Source organism: Neomonachus schauinslandi, chromosome 10 (assembly GCF_002201575.2).
Source record: "Neomonachus schauinslandi chromosome 10, ASM220157v2, whole genome shotgun sequence".
In the NCBI taxonomy this organism is placed as follows: Eukaryota; Metazoa; Chordata; class Mammalia; order Carnivora; family Phocidae; genus Neomonachus; species Neomonachus schauinslandi.
This window is the reverse complement of record NC_058412.1, coordinates 103,366,639-103,390,903: the sequence shown is the minus strand read 5'-3', so window position 1 is coordinate 103,390,903 and position 24,265 is coordinate 103,366,639. Positions and strand designations below refer to the sequence as shown.

General features: G+C 41.8%; 1 protein-coding gene across 1 annotated transcript in view; it reads right to left on the bottom strand.

Annotated features, from left to right (window-relative positions):
• The window catches only part of PAK5 (p21 (RAC1) activated kinase 5), a 305,518-nt gene that overhangs the window by 79,531 nt on the left and 201,722 nt on the right, over nucleotides 1-24,265 (bottom strand). The window contains exon 3 of the mRNA XM_021689080.1: nucleotides 22,260-22,472. Coding sequence (XP_021544755.1) covers nucleotides 22,260-22,463 — 204 coding nt within the window. The 5' untranslated portion in view covers nucleotides 22,464-22,472. The remainder of the gene's footprint in view (nucleotides 1-22,259; nucleotides 22,473-24,265) is intronic.

Below are 24,265 nucleotides of genomic sequence, written 5' to 3'. Positions count from 1 at the left end.
ACACCTCAGCATATCCTTGAAATTCCTTAACTCTAAGAATAATTTAAATCTTTCTAGTAAAGGAAAAATAATGAGAATGTCAATAGGCTTATTTGCTAAAGTTTGAAGAGCATGGCATAGGTACTGGGTGCCTGACCATATCCCCTTTAGCAGGGGCTGAGTGCTGATGGCTAATAGCTCATTGCTGCCCACTTTTCCTGGGAACTGCCCTCAGTGTTCTCGAAAGGGGCTCACGGCCTCACCCAGCAGGGCCTGGGAAGTTATGCCCTTCTTTGGGGTGACCTACAGCCAACAACTGATTGATAAGTGGGAAAAAAGGTCAGAGATGTTACCCTGATATGAGATAACCTCTGTGGTGCTGTTTGCATTCCAGAGCTCTCTGTGGGGCTGGGCTGAGGCTGGACCCCAGCAGACGCCATCTTTGCCCAGCTCTTCCTTCTGTCCTGTCCAGCTTCCCTCATCATCACAAGTGTCTCCTGAGAGCTCCCCTTCAATTAATTCACTTGCACAAGAATCCCATCTCAGGTTCTAGGGAACCCAACCTAACAGAAAAGGCCTGAGAAGCTTGTACCTCAGCAAAATCAAACCAAATCTATACATGATCCTATGTTAGAATTAAGAAAGAGAAACGGGTGCCTGGCTGGCTCAGTCGGAAGAGCATGCAACTCTTAATCGTAGGATCATGAGTTTGAGCCCTAGGATGGGTGTAGGATTTATTAAAAAAAAAAAAGAAAAAAATTAAAAAAAAAAAAAAAAAACAAAGTCAAACATTCATATACTCATCTTAGAGATAATACTAAAGTCAAGATTCTATCCAAACAATAAATTATCTAGATCTGTCTTACCCAATTTGGTAGCCACTATCCATATATGGCTATTTAATTTTAAATTTAAATTAAATAAATTTAAATTAAAAATTTAATTCCTGAGTTACACTTGCCACATTTCCAGAGCCCATTATCTCTGGGTCACTAGTGGCTACCCTACTAGAAAGTACATATATGGGACATCTCCATCATCACAGAAAGTTCTCTTGGATAGCACTAACCCAGAACACTGACCTCAACACGAGATAAACATGAGGAGAGGAAGAATTTGAGCAATGCACTCAGAGTGTAGTCTGTCTCTATCTCTGTCTCTGTATGTCTCTCTAGGTATTAATTCTGATGTATCAATAAAGGCACCTGTCTAGGCATGGTGTATAGCAAAATCGCTAAATAAGGAATCTTGAAATAATTTAAGTGAAATCCTAATAACAGTTTTGTGCTAGAAATGTCAAATAATTCCATCAAAATTTAAGAGTTTGGGAAGTATCAGAGAAATAAAGGTATCCATAAGGAGTGGATAAGGGGAACAAAGGAAATGGAAGTTTTTATTGGAGTGTGAGAAAGGGAGGAAATACAGCATCTTTCAGGGGGAACACAGGGCATCTCATTGGGGGAATTAGTCAGGGTTTTGTTTAGAAAATATATATAGTGAGGAAGGAGACATGTGATCCTAAGAGCACAGAAAAGGGGAAAATCCATTAATGAAATTGAAAAATGGGGAGGGGCACCCGGGTTGCTCAATTGGTTAGGCAGTAGACTCTTGGTTCCTACTCAGGTCATGATCTCAGGGTCCTGGGACTGAGCTTCACATGGGGCTCCATGCTCAGCACATAGTCTGCTTGTCCCTCTCCCTCCCTCTCTGCTCCTCTATGTACACTAAATAAAACACTAATACGGAAGGAAATCAAATATATGATCATGATACTAAATATAAATGTACCGAATTCTTCTGATAAATGACAGATTTCATGAAGACAAAATGACATACAACCAAAAAACTTTATACTGTTTGCAAGACAATGCTTACACATGCATACATGAAGGAAAATACAGTATTAGACAAAGATATCAGGTAAACATAAACAAAAAGAAATCAGTTTTGGAAATATGAACATCAGGCAAGAGGTCATTTAAAGTTAAATGTACCAAATAAACTTACTAATGCAGAAAGAAATCTTGTCAACAGACACAACAGGGAAGATAGGCAACCAATGGAAAAGTTGGCCATGGATTTGAACAGACTGAGTGGTCCAACAGTCAACAGTGACATGAAGAGATGACCAAACATAGAAATAAAAGAAGAGAAATAAAAAGCACAATGATACCCTTCTTGGAGCTGCAAATACTGGAACGGCTTATAATGCTAAGGCTTGGTAGGGCTGTAGGGAGATGTCAGGGCGCTGGGGTGGCTCAGTTGGTTAAGCATCAGACTCTTGATTTGGGCTCAGATCATGATCTCAGGGTCATGGGATCAAGCTCCAGGTTGGGCCCCCTGCTCAGCAGGGAGTCTGCTTGAGATCCTCTTCCTCTCCCTCTGCCCCTCTCCCCACCATGTGTGCATGTGCACATGCTCTATCTCTTTCAAATAAATAATCTTAAAAGAAAAAAAAGACTGTAGGGAGATGGTACTTCTGTGCTTTACTGGTGTGGTGTACTGATACCACCATTCTGGAAAAACATAAGGCAGTACTCACTCAATTTAAGGGTATATATGCCTATAACCCAGCAGTCCCAATCTAGGGTGCTAGTATGCCCTATAGACAAGGAAATTTTTATTTTTTATTTCTAGTTTCAAGTTTTCATTTAAATTCCAGTTAACATATAGTGTAATATTAGTTTCAGGAGAATTCAATGATTCATCACTTACATATAACACCCAGTGCTCATCACAAGTGCCCTCCTTAATGCCCATCACCCATTTAACCCATCCCCATCCCCCACCTCCCCTCCAAGTCAAGGAAATTTTTAATTCAAAGCTGCATCTGAGGTCCAACATTAGAGAATGAAAGATTACAAGGAAAACATACTAAAAATCACAATCCTGGAGAGGGATTTACATCTCTCTCGGAATTTGCAGAGGTAGAGAATTTTTGCTATAAAAATAAATAAGGCATAGGAAAATTGTAACAGGAAATTCAAATTTGGTCCAATCCTATAAAAGTTTTAGCCTCTGCTGGTTATCAATATCTCAGTCATGGACATACACATCTCACATCTCAGCAAGCGCCAGCACAGGGTCTAGCTTGCAGAACAAATAAATGCTGAATGCCTGACAAAGGTATTGCTGTGGTGCATAAATTAGAAAACAATGGAATCTGAACACACAGAAGGTGTTTACGGGGAGGTTTTCCCTGCAATGCTTAAGATGGGGTGGATACATCATAGAGGTAAAGCAAACAGAGTTTCTTCCAAGTTATCTGTTTTCTTGAAATCAAGGTTGGTTTTCTCTACACATCCCTGTCTTGTAATATGCTATTAAGGCTGCTGTACCCTCAGCAAATAGCATCCATCTTGAACACAGCTTGGCTGCCTGGAAAGGCCCTGGCATCTCAGGAGCTGGGTGAGAGGTGTTTCAGCTCTGCCGTTTGATGGCTGTGTCACCTTCGGCAAGTCTCCGGTGTGTTCTGAGCCCCAGATAACCAGTCTGTAATACAAGGATGACAATACCTAACTTTGCATAGTAAGGCCCAGATAAGGTCATGTCTATTCAAATAAATGAGTACTATTAGCCCCAGCCCTGCACCCCAGAATTCGTATCCTACAGAGAAAACTGAACTGTGAACCTATTATCTGCAAATTTGGGGGGGGCATGCATACCCCATTGGCACATTGGTTTGTGGACAAAGAACTTTCTAACTGGGCATGAAATAATTATGGGCCTTTCATGTCTACAGGTAGCCTTTCTTGAAGGTTAAAAAAAAAGGATTATTTTTACTGCCTCCTCCCACCTCTACTACCACCAATCACCTCTATTATCACTTCCACCATCTGCAGTTTACAGAGAACTCTTATTTTGAAGTTCTTTCTTGCTTGACTCTATCCACATAACAACTTTCCAAGGCAAGAAGATGCAGTTTAAAGCTGAGGGGATGCTAACACAGCATTTTCCAAAAGAGCTAATTCCAAACCCGAATCCTTGTCTAAAAACACTGCTCCAAGGAGAGAAGCAAAATGCCGAGTAGCACCCCGATGTCTTTCCTTGCTAAGCCAAACTCACCAGTGGGGAGGAGACCATTCTGAGCTCAGGTTTTGAGTATGAAGTTGTTATCAAAAGTCAGAGTTTGGGGAATTTTGTAATTATTTTTATTTGTCTGCATTTTTTTTTCTGGGTTCTAGGCTAAGTTCTCTCTGGTTGTTGCTAATTTATAAAGTCTGGCTGTATTTTTACTCATTAACTTGAAAATTTGAAGCATAGCTGATGGGTTAAAAAAAAAAAACGTTTCCTGTTATAAGCTCATTGTTCCTGAAGCTGAACCACTGACAAAACCAAGAAGATCATAGGATTTGGTGGAAAATCAAATCATTCAAGACTGCAGGTGCCACCAGCTAATTGGGTTAATTGGGTTCTGATGCTGCAAGGTGAGAATATAATGGAATAGCTATGGGTAGTAACTGTGTGTTCAGAAATCCCACTTTTACATGAAAGAATGGAACTTCTTAGTCTTTTGAGGGCAATGAACCTATCAATAGCAAACAAACCAGCAGTCAACATAAACTTCTAACAACAGAAAAGTTTTCAAATCATAGGGTGTCCGTCCTAATGTCACCACTAAAAATGTTGCAGACAATATGTTTCATGGTTCCCAAACTGTATGCCAAGATCCCCCCAGAAGATTGTCATGAACTCACACGGTGTGACAGGGTATTTTAAACTTTTGAAGGAAACAGAGATATCTAACCTGTCAGAAGCCTTGTAAATCACCAGCTCCAGGTAATTCGTTTCTACATTGGATTCCCCTCTATGCCTTTTGATGACATCGTTGAATGAAACGCTGTATATTTGGCAGTCGTCATGACAAAAAAGCAAGTTCTGGGTGAAAATCAATGTGGAACAGGAAATGAGGCTGCCATATCCAACCTGGTTCCAAGGTTGAAGAAGTCATGTGTGCTCAACGGATGTGCACATTTCATTAGTGTTTTAAGAACGACATCAATTTATTTTTTATTTTTAAAAGTATTTATTTGAGAGAGAGAGCATGCACGAGCAAGAGGGGGTAAGGGGCAGAGGGAGAAGCGGACTCCCCACTGAGCCTGATGCAGGGCTTACTCCCAGGACCCTGAGATCATGACCTGAGCCAGAGGCAGATGCTTAACCGACTGAGCTACCCTGGCGCCCCAAAAATTACATGAATTTTTAAAAATCTTGATTTAAATGTTATTTTTACTTATTAAGTTGTTTGAAGTACTTAATAAATGGAATGGATAGTTTTTTTTACCTAGGGGGCACTGTGACAAAACTGATGACCCCTGAGGGGTGCTGTGAACAAAGTTTGGGAACTGCTGCAGTAGGTGAAAAAGTGAAATAAAACCTGCAAAAGCATCATAATCAGTCTTGCTCCTCCTAGAGTGGGTGTGTGTGTGAAAATGGAACAAAATACACCAAAATTAAACAGTGGGCAGTGGAGTTATACTAGGTCTTCCTTCTCCATGGTTTTCTATATTTACTAATGGAAACAGCTATTACTCTCATATGCTGAAAAAAAACTAAAGGTTATTAAAAATGACTCCCCAAAGGAGCACATTTGCTTCTAGGAATAAAAATATCTGTGAAACGTGGGGCGCCTGGGTGGCTCAGATGGTTAAGCGTCTGCCTTCGGCTCAGGTCATGATCCCAGGGTCCTGGGATCGAGCCTCACGTCAGGCTTCTGGCTCAGCGGGGAGCCTGCTTCTCCCTCTCCCTCTGTCTCTCCCCCTGCTCATGCTCTCTCTCTCTCTCTGTGTCTCAAATGAATAAAATCTTTAAAAAAAAATCTGTGTAACATACCAGAGAATTTCATTTGCGGGGAAGGTTTTATTGCACTCCACTAAACTTCTCCAGATTCCTGCTCCACACATTTGGGATCTGGCTTTAGGGCACTGAGATTTTGAAGAAACCTGTTTCTGCCTGCATCTCTTCCTGGCGCTGTTAGAAAATGCCCATTTCCTACCCCCGCAGCCTTCAAGAAGTGAACTTAGCTTGGGATTTTCAGCTGATCAGGCTTCTCAGCCTGAGGACGGGTAGGTCTAACAAAGATGGCAGAACTGACTGGACCGGGAGGTGGGGCTTCCCGATGTCAGATGCTGCTTCTGGGACACCCATTTCTCTGGCTCCTTCTTCAAGGGGAAAAGAATGGCCTGCAGCACTGGAAACATGCCTTAAGGAAATTCACACTTGAAAGCACCTGTGAGCGAGAGAGAGCGATGCGGTGTTTTGCTGTTAAAGACCAACACCTGTTTCAGCTCAGGTCATGATCTCATGGGTCATCTGATGGATTCCCAAGTTGGGCTCTGCACTCAGCGGGGAGTCTGCTTGAGAATTCTCTTTCTCCCTCTGCCCCTTCCCCCCGCCCCAAATAAATATATTAAAAAAAAAAACAAAACAAAACTGACCAACACCTGAGAACTCACCTTTTCTATACCTTAGAGAGTTATCTATAAAACTAAGACATACACAGGTCTTTTATTAACTGTGAGGAGAAAAAAAACTTAAAATATCGTTGTCCTCAGAAAAAAGGGCAATTTTCATTATACTCTCTATTTATGATAATTGGGTTTGTTTCACTTTATTGACTGCTAATATTTTATTTTATTTTTTTTAAAGATTTTATTTATTTATTTGAGAGAGAGAGAACGAGAGACAGAGAGCAGGAGAGGGAGGAGGGTCAGAGGGAGAAGCAGACTCCCCACCGAGCAGGGAGCCTGATGCGGGACTCGATCCCGGGACTCCAGGATCATGACCTGAGCCGAAGGCAGACGCTTAACCATCTGAGCCACCCAGGCGCCCCTGACTGCTAATATTTTAAATCTATTAGACTGTTAAATCCTCACACTAGACCTATGAGGTTGCTATTGTACCCACTTGTAACAGATGAGGAAACAGAAGCTCACAGAGTTGGGCAACTTACACAGGGTCAAATATGTGGAATTGGTAGAACAAAGCTTTTGGAATTATTTTGGATAGTCTGGCTCCAGAGAGCTCTTAACAAGACACTGTCACTTCCTCTTTTTAAATTTCCTTACCTAATGGTCTCCTTCCATTAGGCACAAATATATGACTGTACGCTTTCAAAATCCAAGCTCATACCTTCCCTAAATTTTCGTTCTCAAAGTTTCATAAAAGCTTTTATATGTTCCATTGTGTTATATATTAAGTGTTATATATATTTTTGTGACATTATATTTTGTCTTTATTAATGTGACTTCCCACTAGATTATGTCTGTAGAGAGGGGGACCAAATATTGTTTTTCTCTAGAGCCTCAGTGCTTGGAACAAAGTCGGTACACAATAAATATTTGATTAAGAAATGAAAGCTGATGTTTGATAGCAGTTACCATTGGTACCATGCCTTTACACCCCTCAGCCCACCTCAAAGGTCACCTGCAGACATTTCCCATCCATGCTGAATGTTTCCTGAGTCTTTCTACCTGAAGGCATTCTCTGGCTACTGAGGAATGCCTGACCAAATGTGGGGAAGGCTGGAGTTTGCCAGGGAATTAACTTTTGGGAGGAACCCACAATCACTGAGGGATTAAAGATGGTAGATAGTTGCTTCAGCTTCCTCCCTGGGGCAACTCTTAGTTGTGTTCTACAAAGTCTCTCAGGCCATTCCTGGAGGACTGAGTCCCCGGTGCCCACAGCAGTTACCTTTCCTTAACACCCTTTTTTCACTTTTCTTCCTTAGTGGTCTGAGCACTCCATTCCCTCAGATCCACAAGGAAATGAATTCTGCCAACAACCTACATGAGCTTTAAAGCAGACACTTCCCCAGCTCCTGACCTATGAAAACTGGGAGGGTATTAATAAATGTGTGTTAAGTTGTTGAGTTTATGGTCATTTGTTACATAGCAATACAAAACTAATGCGGATTTTGGTACCTGGAAGTGGGATGCTGCTCTAACAAATTCAAAAAAACATGTGTTTTAGTTTGCTTGGGCTGCCATGACAAGTACCACAGATGAGGTGGCTTAAACAACAGAAATTTATTTCTCACAGTTCTGGAGGCTGGAAATCGGAAATCAAGGTGTCAGCGGGGTTATTTTTTCTGAAGCCTCTGTCTTTGCCTTGCAGATGGCCTCCTTATGTGTCCTCACCTGGTCTTCCCTCTGTGTCTACATACCCCTGGGGTCTCTTCCTCTCCTTACAAGGACACCAGTCCTACTAGATGAGGGCCCACCCTTATGACCTCATTTATCCTTAAAGGCCCCACCTCCAAATGCATCACAGTTGCAGTTAGGGCTTCAATATATGGATTTTGGAAGGACATAATTCAGTCCATAACAACACAGGGGTTTTGTAACCAGAAAATGAACAGAGTTTGGAGGAACTTTGAGGAACATGGCAGGGAAAGTCACAACTGCCATTTCTTAGTAGAAATCTGGACTTCAAGGATGCTATGAGGGTTCAGAGGCAAGTGAAACATGTTATTGGAAACCGGCAAAAGGGGGATCCTTGCTCTGCAGTGGCAGAAAGTTTGGCAAAATTGTCTTCTGGAGTTACGTGGCAAGCCGAAGCTCTAAGTGATAAACTCAGTGACAGATCGAAGATTTCCAAGGCAAGTGTGAAAGGTGCTGCCTGATGTCTTCTTTCTGCTTACAGTAAAATGCAGGAGGAAAGAACTTAAAAAAAAAAAAGGAACAGAATCTCAGGACTTAAAAAGTTCTGAGCCTTTCTAGATGGCAAGAGTTGGACTCTTGGAAAAGCATGCTCCAGAGAAAAGGCTGAGATGTGACTGTACAACTCTATTAAAAACTCAGAAAAACCACAGGTCAGAATATGCAATCACACAAAGGGCTTTTTAGAGAAATTAAGGGTATGGCCCACAGATCTTCTCAATCAAACCAGAGAACCTCTAGAAAGCTTAAGAGCACTGTCCCTCAGCCCTCTTAGCAGGAGGCCAAACTACAGGAGGGTTTATCTTAAAAATATCTATGGAGATAGTTTTTGTCAAATGGAGTGAACCACAGTGAAATCCATATAAGGTGTACAAAGTTTATGAGAAACTGTTTCTATAGAAATACTGCTAGCTTGGATCAGGGGCAGAGAGATGACAGAAAAGAAAGGGAGGCTTTCAGACTCCCCAGTTCTACCGTCAGGAGAAGGAAGACTTGATAAAACTGTTCTGCCGAAACACAGGCTTCCATGATGAGTAAGGGCAGAACCAGTGGGTGGGAAACCAACACAAGTCTGGAGAGAGGCTTGTGTTCGGAAGGCTCATGGTTTGACCTCAAACAGGATCAGCCAGAGAAGATTATTCCAAAGCCTTAAAACCTAATCAAGGAACTCCTGACATTCGCCAGGCTGAATTTTAGAACAGCTCTGGACCAGTGATTCCTTCTTACCTTCCATTTCCCCTGTTTCTTTTGTTTTTTGGGTTTTTTGTTTGTTTGTTTGTTTTTTGCTTTTTTTAAAGATTGCATTTATTTGACAGAGAAAGAGACAGCCAGAGAGGGAACACAAGCAGGGGGGAGCAGGAGAGGGAGAAGTAGGCATCCCGCAGAGCAGGGAGCCCTATGCGGGGCTCAATCCCAGGACCTGGGATCATGACCTGAGCTGAAGGCAGACGCTTAACAACTGAGCCACCCAAGCGTCCCTATTTCCCCTGTTTTGAACTAGAATGTCTACAGCTATTACCCTATTCCACCATCATAAGTTGGGAGGCACGGGGTGGAGGAAGGATGGAAAGACTTTGAGAAAGGGTTGGGGTGAATGCATTATGCATGTGGGAGGGATACTGGGGACCAAAGTGGATGAGTCCCAGGGTGACCCCCCCCACCAGTGATTCCAGACCCTTCATGCTCAGGCCTTTGTGTAATTCCTTCTCCATGAGTGTGGGCTGGACCTGTGGCTTGCCTCGAACCAAAAGAATATGGCAAAGGTGATGGGACGTCACTTCCACGGCTGTGTGATATTATACGGCAAAGATGATGGGAGGTCACTCCTGTGGTGATGGTACATGATATGTCAACAGTGATGGGATATAGCCTCATGCTGATGTTATGATATATACATAAGACTGCAAGCACAGTAGCTCTACTCTCCTGCTGACCTTGAAGAAGCAAGCTGCCATGAGTTCTACAAACACAAGGAGATGACTTTTGCCAACAGCCTCCATTAGTGTGGAGGTAGATTCTTTCCTAGTTCGGCCTCAAGATGGCAATGAAGCCCTGATGACCTCCTGACGGCAGCCTTGTAAAAGCTTGAGCAGAGAACGCAGTTCAGTCATCCCCTAGACTCCAGACACAGAAACAGATAATAAATGTCTGTTCTTTTAAGCCATTACATATGTGGTAATTTGTTATGTGGCAACAGCAAGCTAATACAAAGATTGTGCCATCACAGAAAATGCTTAGACTAGTGCCATCTTGGGTGTGCTGTCTTCATTGAAATCTCAACCTTATAACTAACAGTAGTAGAGCCAATCAGTAGGATAGTGGTGTGCTGCTTAGAAATGATCAAAGCATTGATAAACTGCTTTATCACTGGTTTAAATAGTTAGCGATGTCATTGTTCTACTTAAAATGACTTAACAGAATGATAACAACTATAGGGCTTGACAGTGTCCCCAAAGAAGCCTGCAGCTGCCATTTTAGTGCCCCAATTTCTATAAGATGCTAACTAAATGAGAGATAAAATTAAATCTTTCAAGTTCCAAGCATGTGTGGGAGTCACAGAGAGCCACATGCTTTTTTATTTCTTTTGATTTAGAAGGATTATTTTCAGTTAGGTCACCTCTGCCAGAAGAGAAGAGCTGGGGCAAATAAGGCATTCCTGAGAATATCATCTCCCTTTATATAGAATTTGCCAGTTATCAAAGCACAACCATCCTCATTTGATGAGCTCAGCTGTCAGGAGTGGAGAGTAGGTCACTCAGTGGGAAACCAACACAAGTCTGGAGAGAGGCTTGTGTTTGGAGGGCTCATGGTTTGACCTCAAACAGGATCAGCCCACGGAGCAGCAAGGCTGCCCTGGAGAGAGAGAGTGTGAGTGGCACATGTCTGGATGCGTACTCCTTACTTATTGGTGCACACTTGCACAGACATTTCCTGTTTAAATATTCTGCCGGATTCACATGAGAAGACTTGTGGATTACACACAAAATAAAAGACCTGCAAAGGGCACTGAGCACTCCGTAGCTAGAAAGTAAAATCTTGTGGCAGTAAAGAGAAATCACAAGGAGGCAGGCATTTGAATGATAGCCTTTCAGATTCTCGAGAGAGTGCCAGTTTGTGGGCTATGTCTAAGTTTTCTAAATGCTTGAATCAGAAGCACCTCTTTTACTCAGAGACAATATCTGACATCTAGCATTAACCTGCCCTGTGACCTTGGGAAAAATCACTTTACCTACATGGGTCTCAGTGGCATCATCTGAGATGAAAAGGCAGGACTAGGTAAGAAGGAAGTAAGCTTTTAGCTTAGCATCATTTATGCATGCAACACCTGTTCATGCCCAAACACACGGTTATCATCAGGAGGCAGGGTGGTTTGGTGGTCACAACGTGGGTTTTGAGTCAGACAGGTTTGGGGTTTAAAACTGGGCCTCTTCCAGTTGCTAGCTGTGGGACCTTCAGCAAGTTCTTTAGCTTTGATGAGCCTTGCCTTCCTTACCTAAAAGAGTCAATATCACCCTTTTGAAAAGTTGAGATAGAGGCTCCGTGAGACAGTGTTATCAGTCAGTCGTCTAATAATGCTGTGTAACAAACCACTCCACACTTAGTGTCACACAGTGTGCCTGGGGCTGGAGCAGCTGCTTCAAGCTGTAGAGATGCAAGTGGGCCAGGGTGATTCTGCTCCGTGTGCTGCTAACTCTTCCAGATTCCCTCAGCTACCCAAGGCATGTTCTTCTTACGGTGATGGCAAAAGCACAAAGGCAAAGCTCAGCTGTACCTTTTAAGCCTTTGTGCACATTCCCCGATTGGCCAAAGCAAGTCAAATGGGCAAATCCAAAATCAAGGCATGGGGAAGTCCTTAGTCCTTAGTCCTCCGTGAGGCTGTGGCGAGAGGAAAGAAGAACAGAGTTTAATAACTCAGTACACCACAGGTGGTCTGTGTGAAGCATCTCTGCAACACAGGCTGTGCTTGATCAGAGCCGTGACTGATCACCGATACCCCCAATTATGTGGGGTTTTTTTTGCTTTTGTTTTTGTTTTTTGCCCACCTTCTCTAGGCCAATCAATCTTTCATGTGCTACTTGAAGCAAATCAGAAAATTTCTCTGGCTCACTACCCTACTCACCTGTCCGATACTACAATATAAGGTTCTCTCCTTGGAATAATTGTCTTTTTCCTATGGTTCTCTTACCAAAAGCAAATACTTTGGAGGTGAGGGATATACAAAGTAATCATTAACCCGTTAGGAAAGAAGGGCAGAGGAGGAGGAGAGAAAGGGTATGGGAGTATGAGGCAACCAAAGGCAACTGCATCTCTGACATCAGATCTGCATTCAACTTAGAAATTGGGTGGATTCTGGGGCACCTGGGTGGCTCAGTCGTTAAGTGTCTGCCTTCGGCTCAGGTCATGATCCCAGGGTCCTGGGATCGAGCCCCACATTGGGCTCCCTGCTCTGCCAGAAACCTGCTTCTCCCCCTCCCACTCCCCCTGCTTATGATCCCTCTCTTGCTGTCTCTCTCTCTCTGTCAAATAAATAAAATCTTAAAAAAAAAAGAAAGAAAGAAAGAAAAAGTAAGAGAAAGAAAGAGGAAGGAAGGAAGGAAGGAAGGAAGGAAGGAAGGAAGGAAGGAAGGAAGAAAGAAAGAAAGAAAGAAAGAAAGAAAGAAAGAAAGAAAGAAAGAAAGAAAGAAAGAAAGAAATTGGGTGGATTTCAACAAATGATCAACCGTGGTCCTCTCCAAGGAAGAGGTAATTCTCCCCCACCTCTCGGGGAGTCTAAAACTTTCGCCTAAATTCTGGAGCATTGGTTTTAGGAATGAACTCAGCATCTCCACATTAACACCCCTACTCTGGCTTCCCAAGTGAAGGAGAAGGAAATGCTCACCTCTCACACTGCAAGTGTGTGGGACTCTCTAACACTTCAGAGGGGACCTGAAGGGTTTGGAGCCCCCCATCCCTCAGGTCTCCCTGATGCCTCCTCCAGGCCTTCTTGTCTTCCCATGATCTCTAGCCCTGTCAAATCTGCCCCTGAATCCAGACTGTCCCCAATTCCTTTCCTCCAGACCAGGTAATGCCCCACCCATCCCAGCCTACAGTCTTGGCCCTCTCTTTTTCTTTCTCCCTGAACCTTTTTCAACCCGGACTCCCAAACCAGGAGGCTTCACCCACCCAACCACCCACAAATCTGCCTGTTAACAAGGACGGGGCTTGGTTCCCAGTTGGAGTAGAGCATGAGTTTCTTCATCTATACAACCGGATCCTTCATCTACAAAACTGGATTCAAACTATTCAATGGTTATTATGAGAATACCACAAAATATATAAAGATTTTGTACTCTGTACAAACATCGCCTATGTTTGGTAATAAGTCAGGCCTCTTTCCTAGGATATTTCTGCAAAATCCACACAGATTACTATAGGTTTGATGCCTGCCTTGCTTCACACCAGCATCTGCTCTGGCACTAGCCCTGGGATCAAACAATCACAAAGAGGTGGACACAGAACTCCTGGCTGCATCCTGTCACTGTGTGGGAGCTGCTCAACCTCCTCTCTGGAGCCCGAGGAGACCACAGTCACTATAAGGATGCTGGCAAAGGCAGGAGCCATTCAGAAATAGATCTATTTGAATCTATTGAATCTATGACTCAATTAGTCATAGATTACTTTCCAATACAACCCACTATTGACAATTACTTGATACATGGTACATTCTATGGATGTCTACCTTGGTCTTGAGGGTGACTGCAGATACTCAACTCTTGAGAGGGAGTGACTATGACCATTCTTTCATGAGGTCTTAGTGGTCCAATCTTAACTGGAAGCCTAGAATCCATCTCCCAAGTTCCAGGATCACGGACTAGGAAAGTCCAGTTATTTTGGGCTTGTTTCAGTGAGTCGCAGGTGTGGGACCCTCTCGCATGTGGTTACAGAACTCTCTGGGTGTTGAGATGAACAACCCGGAGGCCCGGAAGAGGAGTGAGGCTAATATCCTCCCTCCTCAAAAGGAAAGAAGGAGTGAGTCACCGCAGTGATCACTTTCCTGCAACGGATGCCTTGCCCCTGAAAACATCAGCCTTTGTTGCTTTTGGAGTAACAACTAGGCCATCTGAGTTTAAGGCTGCTCCACCTTCGAAAGGAAATGTCAAGGTAGTGTCAGTAAAACACTGCGGTAAAAGAAGAAAGATGGTACTTACAAGTGGTCGAGGATGATTTTACTTTTTTTAACTTTTGGAGGGGTGTGTGTGCATGCACGTGCATGTGGTGGGGGGGCAGGCATGGGGCACATCAAACACTAATCTCATTGATACAAGGGAAAACTGCTTTTAGAAGCTTCCAGATATGATTGGATCATAGAAATGAAGGTATACAATACATCTGGCTTTGGTCTTGGCTTTGTCTACTCCTTTGGAACAAAGGTTATGTCGTGCCAAAATCTCCTTACTTTGGGCCAGTGAGAGAATTTAGGGCCAGTGTGATGTTTTCCTTCCAACAGTCTCTGTGGCTGTGGGAAGGCTGAGGATACCGAATGGAAGGAGGAATTCCAGAACATAATAGGCACCGAAAGAATTGTTATCCTCACTGATTTTACAAGTGTGGAAATACTAGTGATAACTTCAGCGAAGGATTAACAACACATTCTCCTAGTAAATGCCTTGGTTTCAGTCAACAGACACTGCTGTAGGTCTTTGCAGGTGGTGGTTTTGATGAGAGGCTTTAAAATACAGGTAATCTGACCAACAGATTTCATTTTATGATTACATTTCCCTTTTCAAAAAAATTAACAGTCTTTAGAACACACACACTATTTCTTCTGTAAGAAGGTTTATCAAAATCATATAGTCAGAAGGACTCCCTGAATCTCAACTCTTCATATCCACTTAACTAATAATGTCCCTAAAACCCACTGGATGGCATATCAAATCAATATAGTTGGCACACTTTAAATTGGATCTGACTTTTAAATGAATCAATGCATTTCATAAGAGAACAATTTCTTGATCTGAGACTGGAGTCCCTCATGCACCGGGGTTTAACCAATGGCAAACTCCGAAAGCCCCAACACCATCCAGACCCTCTTACCCACCTGATCACATCTCCAACTCCTCTCCCCTACCTACTGTGCTCCAGCCCCCTGGGGATCTGTTTGTCCTTTAAAGTCTCCATGTTTGTTCCCATCACAGGGCCTTTGCACTGGTTTTCCCTTCCATCTGGGAATTTCTATCCTCCTGGGCTTCTCCTGGTTCCCTTGTCACCTTCCCAGAAGGACTCTACTCAAGGACTCCAAATAACTTCCCCACACCCTCAGTTCCTTTATATTATTATGTTTGATATTCTTCATCACATTTACTGCTACTGAAGCTGTGTTGTTTACTTATTTAAATGATCATTATCAGCTTCCTATGAGAATTCAAGCTCCCCAGAATAGGCACCTGGCACTTCTTGTTTACATAGGCAATCCCTCACCCAGAACAACGCCCAGCACAGCATGAGCATTTCATAAATCAATGAGTGAAATTAACGTAAAATTTTCTGCATCCTGTGGGTTTTAAAGATACAGATCTCAGAACTGGCTCTAAGTTAATAAACAACGGTTGGCAACCCCGGGTACATGCTTAACAATGACATTATCAATATTTTTATAGGAGGGGGGCACCTGGGTGGCTCAGTCGTTAAGCGTCTGCCTTCGGCTCAGGTCATGATCCCGGGGTCCTGGGATTGAGCCCCACATCGGGCTCCCTGCTCAGCGGGGAGCCTGCTTCTCCTCACCCCCCCCGCTTGTGTTCCCTCTCTCACTGTGTCTCTCTCTGTCAAATAAATAAATAAAATCTTTAAAAAAAAATTTTTATAGGAGGCTAAGTGTTGGTGTAACATTTCATGACCTTATGATATTTATGTCTTTTTTTCTCTTTTGAGATTCTATTTAAATTCAAGTTAGTTAACATATAGTGTAGTATTAGTTGCAGAGGTAGAATTTAGTGATTCATCCCTTGCATATAACACCCAGTGCTCAACACAAGTGCCCTCCTTAATGCCCATCACCCATTTACCCCATCCCCCCCCACCTACCTTCCCTCCAGCAACCCTCAGTTTGTTTCCTATAGTTAAGAGTCTCTTATGGTTTGCCTCCCTCTCTGTTTTTATCTTATTTTATTTACTGTTTTTGTTTGTTTATGTGCATTTACTCTTTTTTTTAAGGTGTTTATGGTTGAAGCAGCCAAGAAAACTTGATTTTCTTGAAATGCTTGGGAGGTTTTGATGAATTAATATCTAAATATGTAATTTGATCGATAGAATTAATTCAAAAGAATGGGATATTTTTCTAAAAAAACTGCTTACCAGATCTGTAATTTTATCACATTATTAAACTAAAGTACAAACAGCAGAATGTATTCTTCTCCACACACCAAAGCTCCTAGAAAATTCAGATCCGGTCATATAAGCTTGCAAGAGAAATATTAGTACCCTCATTTTATGGATAAGGAGACTTCTGTTCAGAGAAGTTGGTAGGCCACTTATCTAAAGACATGCAGAATTGGCAGATCTTAGACCTCCATTCCAGTGTCTGACTCCCTGGGCCCTCCCTCCTCTTTCCATTTCTAAGTGCCCAGCTGGGTGAGCATCTGGGTATTGGATTTCAGGTTGTAAGGAAATGTCAAAGAGTTGTTTGTATTTCAAGAAAGTTGATGGTAAAACTTTTCAAGGAAATGGTGAGCCCCATGGAAACAGAACTAAACTAAAGATGACGTTGCTCTGAAGACATCATTCCTGAATGTGAAATTGTGAATCATGAAAAGAGAGAGAGGGTGGAGAATTAGAGAGTAATTAGGATGGAAGCATTCTGTGATGAGCTTTCTACATAAGTTCTGCTGGGGGAGAATATGAAATGGCAGCACAAGTCCTCAAGAATGAGGTGGCCAGACCTGAGCATTTCCTGCTCTTGATTTTCCCTGTTTCTGAGAGTAGGGTGCTTTTTGACATGATGGCCAAGGGTGGGGGGTAAATGAGGAAGGAGAACCTTGCTTTAGCAGACGATAAAACACCGAAGATGACAAAGATGAAGCAAACCCAGGCAGAGCGGGTTTTGCTCTGGTATTCTCTGTGCATCTTCAACCTTGAAAAGATAAAAATAAGACTGTCAGAAGGATTTCAAAGATAAATTAGAGAAGGGGATTGTGAGCAAAGATGTAGGGATTTTCAATTATGTCGAAACTTTTGGTTTAGACAAATTTTATTCTGTGAAACTGAAAGGGGTAGAATAGTACATTCAATAATCTCTGAGACAGTTGGAAAGACTTGAAGATTACCAGCCAGAGAAGACAAAAATCTCTATTTAAAAAAAAAAACAAACAAACAACCCACCCAAAACCATCGGTAGAGTGCAAGGAGCAAATTGTAGAATCCATGTATAATAATATTTGACGTCAGCCTAAACACAGGGGTTCTCAACTTTTTGGTCTCAAGAACCTCTTATAATTATTGAGGACAGACTCCGAAATACTTTGGTTTATGTTTTATCTATCAACATTTACTGTATTTGAAATTAAAACTGAGAAACATTTAAAACATAAGAATGCAAAGCATCGCTCCATTGGATATCAGACCAATGACGTCAAGACATGTCATGTAGCTTCTAGGAAACTCCACTGTGCACTTAGAGTGAGAGTGGTAAATGCAAATGACCCCTTGGTATTGTTAAAATAGGTTTGATCATGCAGAGTCCCTCAAAGAGAGGAGTTCAGACCACCTTTGAGAACTGCTACAAGAAAACTTCTCACCATGTGCCCAAGGAGACACGAACACTGATATTCATGACAATATTACTTATAAATTGCTAATACTTGCCAATATCTCTTAGTAGAAACATGGATAAAGTGTAAAAAAAAAACCAACCACCCTCTAATTTCTAAATAAACTCATTTTCTACATATCCATATGATTTATCTCAAAACAATATTAAGCAAAAAAGCAAGTTGGAGAATATTATAGGATGACATCATTTAATAAAATTTCAATATGCCAAATAATACTATTATTTCTACAGCTCCACTTGAAACTGAAAATCAAATATGAAGCAAATATTAAAATATGCTATCTGTTCACTTTAAGTAGAAGCAACAAAGGCTTTTTAATATTATCCTCTGTATTTATTTTTAGCATCTTTCAAATGATTTCTAGGCTGTTACAAATTAAGTTCTAACTTCAGTCCACCTAAAACAGTGGTTCTTAAAAATGCATCAGCAGCATCTGAGGACTTGTTAAACATGCAAATCACCAAGCTCACCCCAGATCTATTGAATCTGAATCTCTAGTTTGGGGCTGGGGAATCTGGGTTATAACAAACTCCTCAGGAGATTCTGATGAAAGCCCAAGTTTGAGAACCAAGGGGAACCAAGAACAATGTGACCATTCGACCTGCCATTTATAGAAATGCATCTAATTTGGAAGTAAGTTTGGTAATATTGCTTACGATGTTCTGTGGAAAATGATGTTGGACAGAAAAAGGAGTTTCTCAAAGGTACTTGCCAAACGCTTTAAAGGGATCTCCCCCAATCCCCCCTCCATGACCTCTGGGGGGATTCAGATTTTCTCAGTTTGCCTATGTACCCTTGGCTTGAGTACATGCACTTTAACTTCTGACACAAGTCTGAGCTTACCTGTGGCTTCTGGTTACATTTCTGAGCATTTGGAAATCCTGGCCAGCATAAACTTGTATTGATTATACCTTATGTGGATGAATTCCTTTATAATTACCTAAATCAAAGATCTCAAAGTGCGGTTTCCAGACCAGCAGCATCAGCATCACCTGAAAATTTATTAGAAATGCAAAATTCTGACCCCATCCCAGTCCCGCTGAATCAGAAATTCTGAGGATGGGCCCAGCAATCTGTGTTTTATCAAACCGTCTAGGTGACTTTGATGGTCTATAGTTTGGGGAACACTGACCTCAATAAATCTACGTAGAAGAAGGGTGTCCTGGCAAGGGGGACAAGCAATTTAAAGAAGGTTCTGAATTGGAACAGCTGAAACTCTAATCAGAGAAGAGTTCATTGCAATAGTGAACTTCCATTCAGAACCCCCAGCCTTCCTGAAGCTTACTGATGGGTACCCAGGAACTAGCACTTTGCCACAATACAAGACACTATGCATGTCTTCCATTTACTGCTTTCATGTCGAGATCTCTTCTTTTTCTTTGTCCCCTTTAAAGGACAACTTGAACAAATTAGAATTGTTGCTTCTACTTAAGTAACTTTGCTAAAATGGCTTTAAATCTGCACAACTCTTTTCACTCCTTTCTGTCAATTCCTTCCTAGCTTCTTATTTCAAGGATTGTTTGGATTTCTGAAATAGATTCTGCATGATTTATAATATGTTAAAAATAGGGAAGATTTCTCCAGTGAAGGCATTCCCAAAAAGTGGGATCATCCGAACCACACGACATACTTCAGCCCCTTGAGCCTTTTTTTTTTTTTTTAAATCTTTTTTTTTTTAAGATTTTATTTATTTATTTGAGAGAGAGAGAATGAGAGAGAGAGAACACATGAGAGGGGATAGGGTCAGAGGACGAAGCAGACTCCCTGCCGAGCAGGGAGCCCGATGCGGGACTCGATCCAGGGTCTCCAGGATCATGACCTGAGCCGAAGGCAGTCGCTTAACCAACTGAGCCACCCAGGCGCCCCAGCCCCTTGAGCCTTTTATTTTCCTTATTCTAGAGCGGCTGGTGGAGTCAGCAGGATTCTCTTGGACAACCAATATTGTCCAAAGCATTAACTGCACTCATGGGATCTGGAGGAGAGGATCAATCTAAAGGAGATGGCGAGAGTATCAAGTATGGATTTATTGGGCATCCTTCAGTTAAAAGTGTTAATTAACTCTATTCTTTCTGGGGAAAATTCAGCCTAGCTAACTACTGTTTTGTCACTCCTCATCTGTATTTATTTTCTTTCTCACAGGCAAAACCGCACCTGAGGTCCCATTTGTAAAATTCAGGCCTGGGTCTATGCTGAAGATGTATTTTCCAGTCATCTTGCAGTTTGCATATAAGTGTCTGTAACAAATATTTTCATTTCACACAGACCAAAGGCTCACTCATGGGGCATCAGGGCAAGAATGCCCATACAGGAAGTAAGCGAATCCTGGGGCTCAGGAGCTCGGCAGTTAAGGAAGTCTTGCTCTGACTCTTGGTGGGGCTGACAAATTCTGTCAGAGAGGATAATGGGCCAGCCCGTCTGAGAGATGGAAGAAATGAACTAGAAGTCCTGTTAAGTCCTACATCCACCAAGCATGGTGGATTATCACTGAGATAGGAGCGTCCTCCTTCATTGCCAGCCGGGACCTGCTAGGACCCAGACGAGTAAAAAACCACAGCAAATAACACTCTGTCCTTCCCCAATAATAAGCACACTCTCTAATAAGACAGTACATGTCCTGGGCCTTTAGCTCAGATGTTACACTAAGACTCTGTCTCCTAGAATGTTCCTCATCAAATGATAACCGCATTCAATAATTATGTTTCACTTGGGCATTTTTCCCTCACTGTGAAGATCAATGGCAGAGAATTTTTCTGGGCACAATGCACATTCTAATGTCTGAGTTTTATAAAAACTTGGGATATGAGAAAAAACAAAAATAAATAAAAAGCAAATTCTTTCTAATTTCAACTTCTCATTAGATATGGCCCACCCTATTATTTAGTCATTAGTGAAGCAATAGCCTTCTCTTAGGGAGAAAATCCCATTCGATAAAAGGATACTGCCTACTATCAACCAGTAGAGTTAATTGGTCAGTTTCTATTAAATATCAATACCTGCTTTAAATGGGAGATTCCTTTTTGTCCCTAAAGATGTATCTTCTCAAATATCCATCTATTGAGTATTTTACATTTTAGCTGGCCTGAAAAGTTTCAGAATCTTACCAGAAAATCAAATTCACAAAATGCATGATTAGAAGGCTCTATATTTATCTTTGGTTTGAATAGACCTACCTGTTTCAATACCAGAATAGAAAACAAAACGAAACAATACCACAATAGAATGACCAATACTATGCATGAATGATGGAATCACAATTTTAATTTACTCAGCTCTGGTGATGTAAGAATTTCCAGTAACTTATCAGCTAGGCTTCTTTATTTGCATCCTCTAAAAATGCAACCACTTCTGTTTTGTCTAAATACTTAAACACAATGTATTCAATATTCATGTTTACACAGAAGAAGGTATTCATAGCTCAGTGTCTGCTAATAGGATGAGCAAGAGACATAGAATAGAATCTATTAGATAACAGGATGATAAACTTCAATGACATTTAACTCTCATAGGCAGCCTTTGGGCAATTGCTTGGTGGTCTACAGAATTCTTATCATTCTTTTTATTGACGCATAAGGAAACAGCAATGACTGGATTTTCTCTGTAGTCACTTGACATATCTGAAATTTATTGGGACTAATTTCTGCTTTAATGCAATTATTTTCATGAACATCCCTTGCCAAAAATCTACTAGCCATTTCTTCAAGGTAAATTACAACCTATAGGACTCAAGTGACTCATTTTTATTTGAAATAGCTAGACCATGAAGACAAATATGAATGTATTACATATTTAAACATGATTATATATAAAACATGCACATATATGTGGATATGGATGTATATGCATGTGTGTGTATATACATACATATGAATCATTATTGTTAAAATCTGTTAGTACTAAGTTTTCTATACAAGTTTAAACATTCTGAGGGCAAATGTAAAACACCTAAAGGTTGCCTATTTAATCTGAGGTAACTGTCAACATTTACCAGAGGGAGCAAATAATATTTTTTGGTATGAAGACTAGCAAACACCATTTTAAAGTAGAAATAAGATTTTTCTATTTTGTGATTGCATTTTATGTGTTTGATTTAAAAAAAAAATCTCACATCTGAAAGCTGAGGTTCCTTTTCATGTGCTGCAATTTACAATAAGTGTGGAACATTATAATCATTGAAGAATAAGTGCAGATCATCAGTGGATATTTAAAAACAAGTGCATGATTTAGGCATTTTTCTAGCTTGCCTGTAAGGATGGTGCACCGCATCAAATGAGAACACGCGTCTCGAGCCAACTTAAAGACAGAATCCCCGCCATACCTTCATGGGCGCCAGCTGGATGGGTGTGATGCAGGAAGGATCTACCATGGGCTTGGGCCTGTTGGCGGTGTCGGCTAACAGGCTGTGCCACTGCTGGGGGAGGCCCGTAAACTTCTGTTCTTGTGGATCAAACCCAGTGTGCACCCTGTGTTCAAAGTTGGAGGGACCAGATATTTCAATCTTTTTCTTTTTCTTTCCAAACATGATGCAAACCTGGGAAATGCAAACAGAAAAGACAGATCCTGTTTAGATCTCGCCAGCAGAAGACGATAGGAAAATGATTCAGTCGCAGGGCTAGCTTTTCAATTATTCCTCTCTGTCTCAGCTGCAAAAGATGAAAGTTGGATTTTCAGGGTGTGTAGAGCAGGTATTTCATTCTTAATCTGTTTTCTCCTTGCCCTTGCCATGTGGAATATAGTCCCTACCCCAGTGATTTTAGATTTGGCCATGTGACTGCTGTGTGGTCCAGGGCGGTGGGTTTTGAAGGCACTGTGTGTTTTCACTCTCTTTGTGCTTCTGCCACCTGGCAGGAAGATCTGTCTTGTGGGTGATACTCCCTCAGCCTGGATCCTGGAAGGAGAGATGCATGAAGCAGACCCAAATCCAACCTCCAGTCTAGATCCATGTGCAGCTGAGCCCCAGGTGACTCAGGAGTAAGAAAGCAATGTTTCTAATTAAGCCACTAAGATTCCGGCCTTGTTATGTGGTATTAGCAAAGCAAAAGCTGACGAGCACACAGGGAGAAGCATCTCAAAGTTTGGTGTGCACTTAAAATCTAAAAACCTTTGGACAAATAGGGGTATATATGAAAAAATGGGGTTAATAATCACATTCACCATATGCAATTCTTATGAGGATTAAACAAGCAAACATTTGTAAAACACAAAGTAAGTGCTGCAAATATTAAATAGATCTCTGAACAAATATATAAGAAACTTGAGTGGCACTGCCTGCAGAGGAGGGGATAAGGGAGACTGGGGGACAAGGCAGGGAGGAAGACTACTTTTCACTGTATATTACATTTCTTTTTAAGATTTTATTTATTTATTTGACAGCGAGAGAGGGAACACAAGCGGGGGGCGGGTGGGAGAGGGAGAAGCAGGCTTCCCGCCGAGCAGGGAGCCCGATGCGGGGCTCGATCCCAGGACCCTGGGATCATGACCTGAGCCCAAGGCAGATGCTTAACTGACTGAGCCACCCAGGCGCCCTGTATATTGTATTTGGAACACTGTACAATGTATTTTGCCTGTTTGAAACAACGTAGCTTACCCAACTGAAACATATCCTGTGACCAGGATACTTCCAGGATACCTGCAAAATAGTCACTTTGTGCTTTATGGTATTGAAAAAGCATAAGACGTCCTGGGTTTGAATCCCAGGCTGATTCACCTATTCACTATGATCTTGGGTTAATTGCTTTTCCAACTCTCAATTTATTGTGAATAGGACAATCATGATCATTTGGGGAATCCTGAAAACACAGCGGCAGGCACTATAAAAGGTAATGGTTTGGCTTCAATGTTGCTTTGTTAGGGAAGCCTTATCTCAGCCCTTAGGCTTAAATAGGTGGGTTATACACATGTACAGCTCCATGTACATATTCTTCACAGCATGTATCCACTTGCTGTCAATTAATTAGGTGTAATGGTGTGCCCGGTGTCTGTTTTCCCTACTAGAATAGAAGATACACCAGAGAAAAGATACTGTTGGCTTGTTCACTACCACATGCCAGTGCCTGGCATATAGAAGGGCTCAAGAAATACATGCCAATGGACTAAAATCATAAGCACGGTACATTTATTCATTGACTAGCACCTGGGATAAGAGCTCCACAGATGTTAACATCTTCCCTTGCTCTCCCCCTCCTCCTGACCCTCTCTCTCCCTTGCCTTCATCTTTCATTAAAATTTGTTTCTTCTTTTAACCAGTTATCCCTGCTTGGCAAATGGCATCTTCCTGCTGCCTTCAAGTTTTCTCATGGTCCTATTCCATCCTCTGCTGATGCC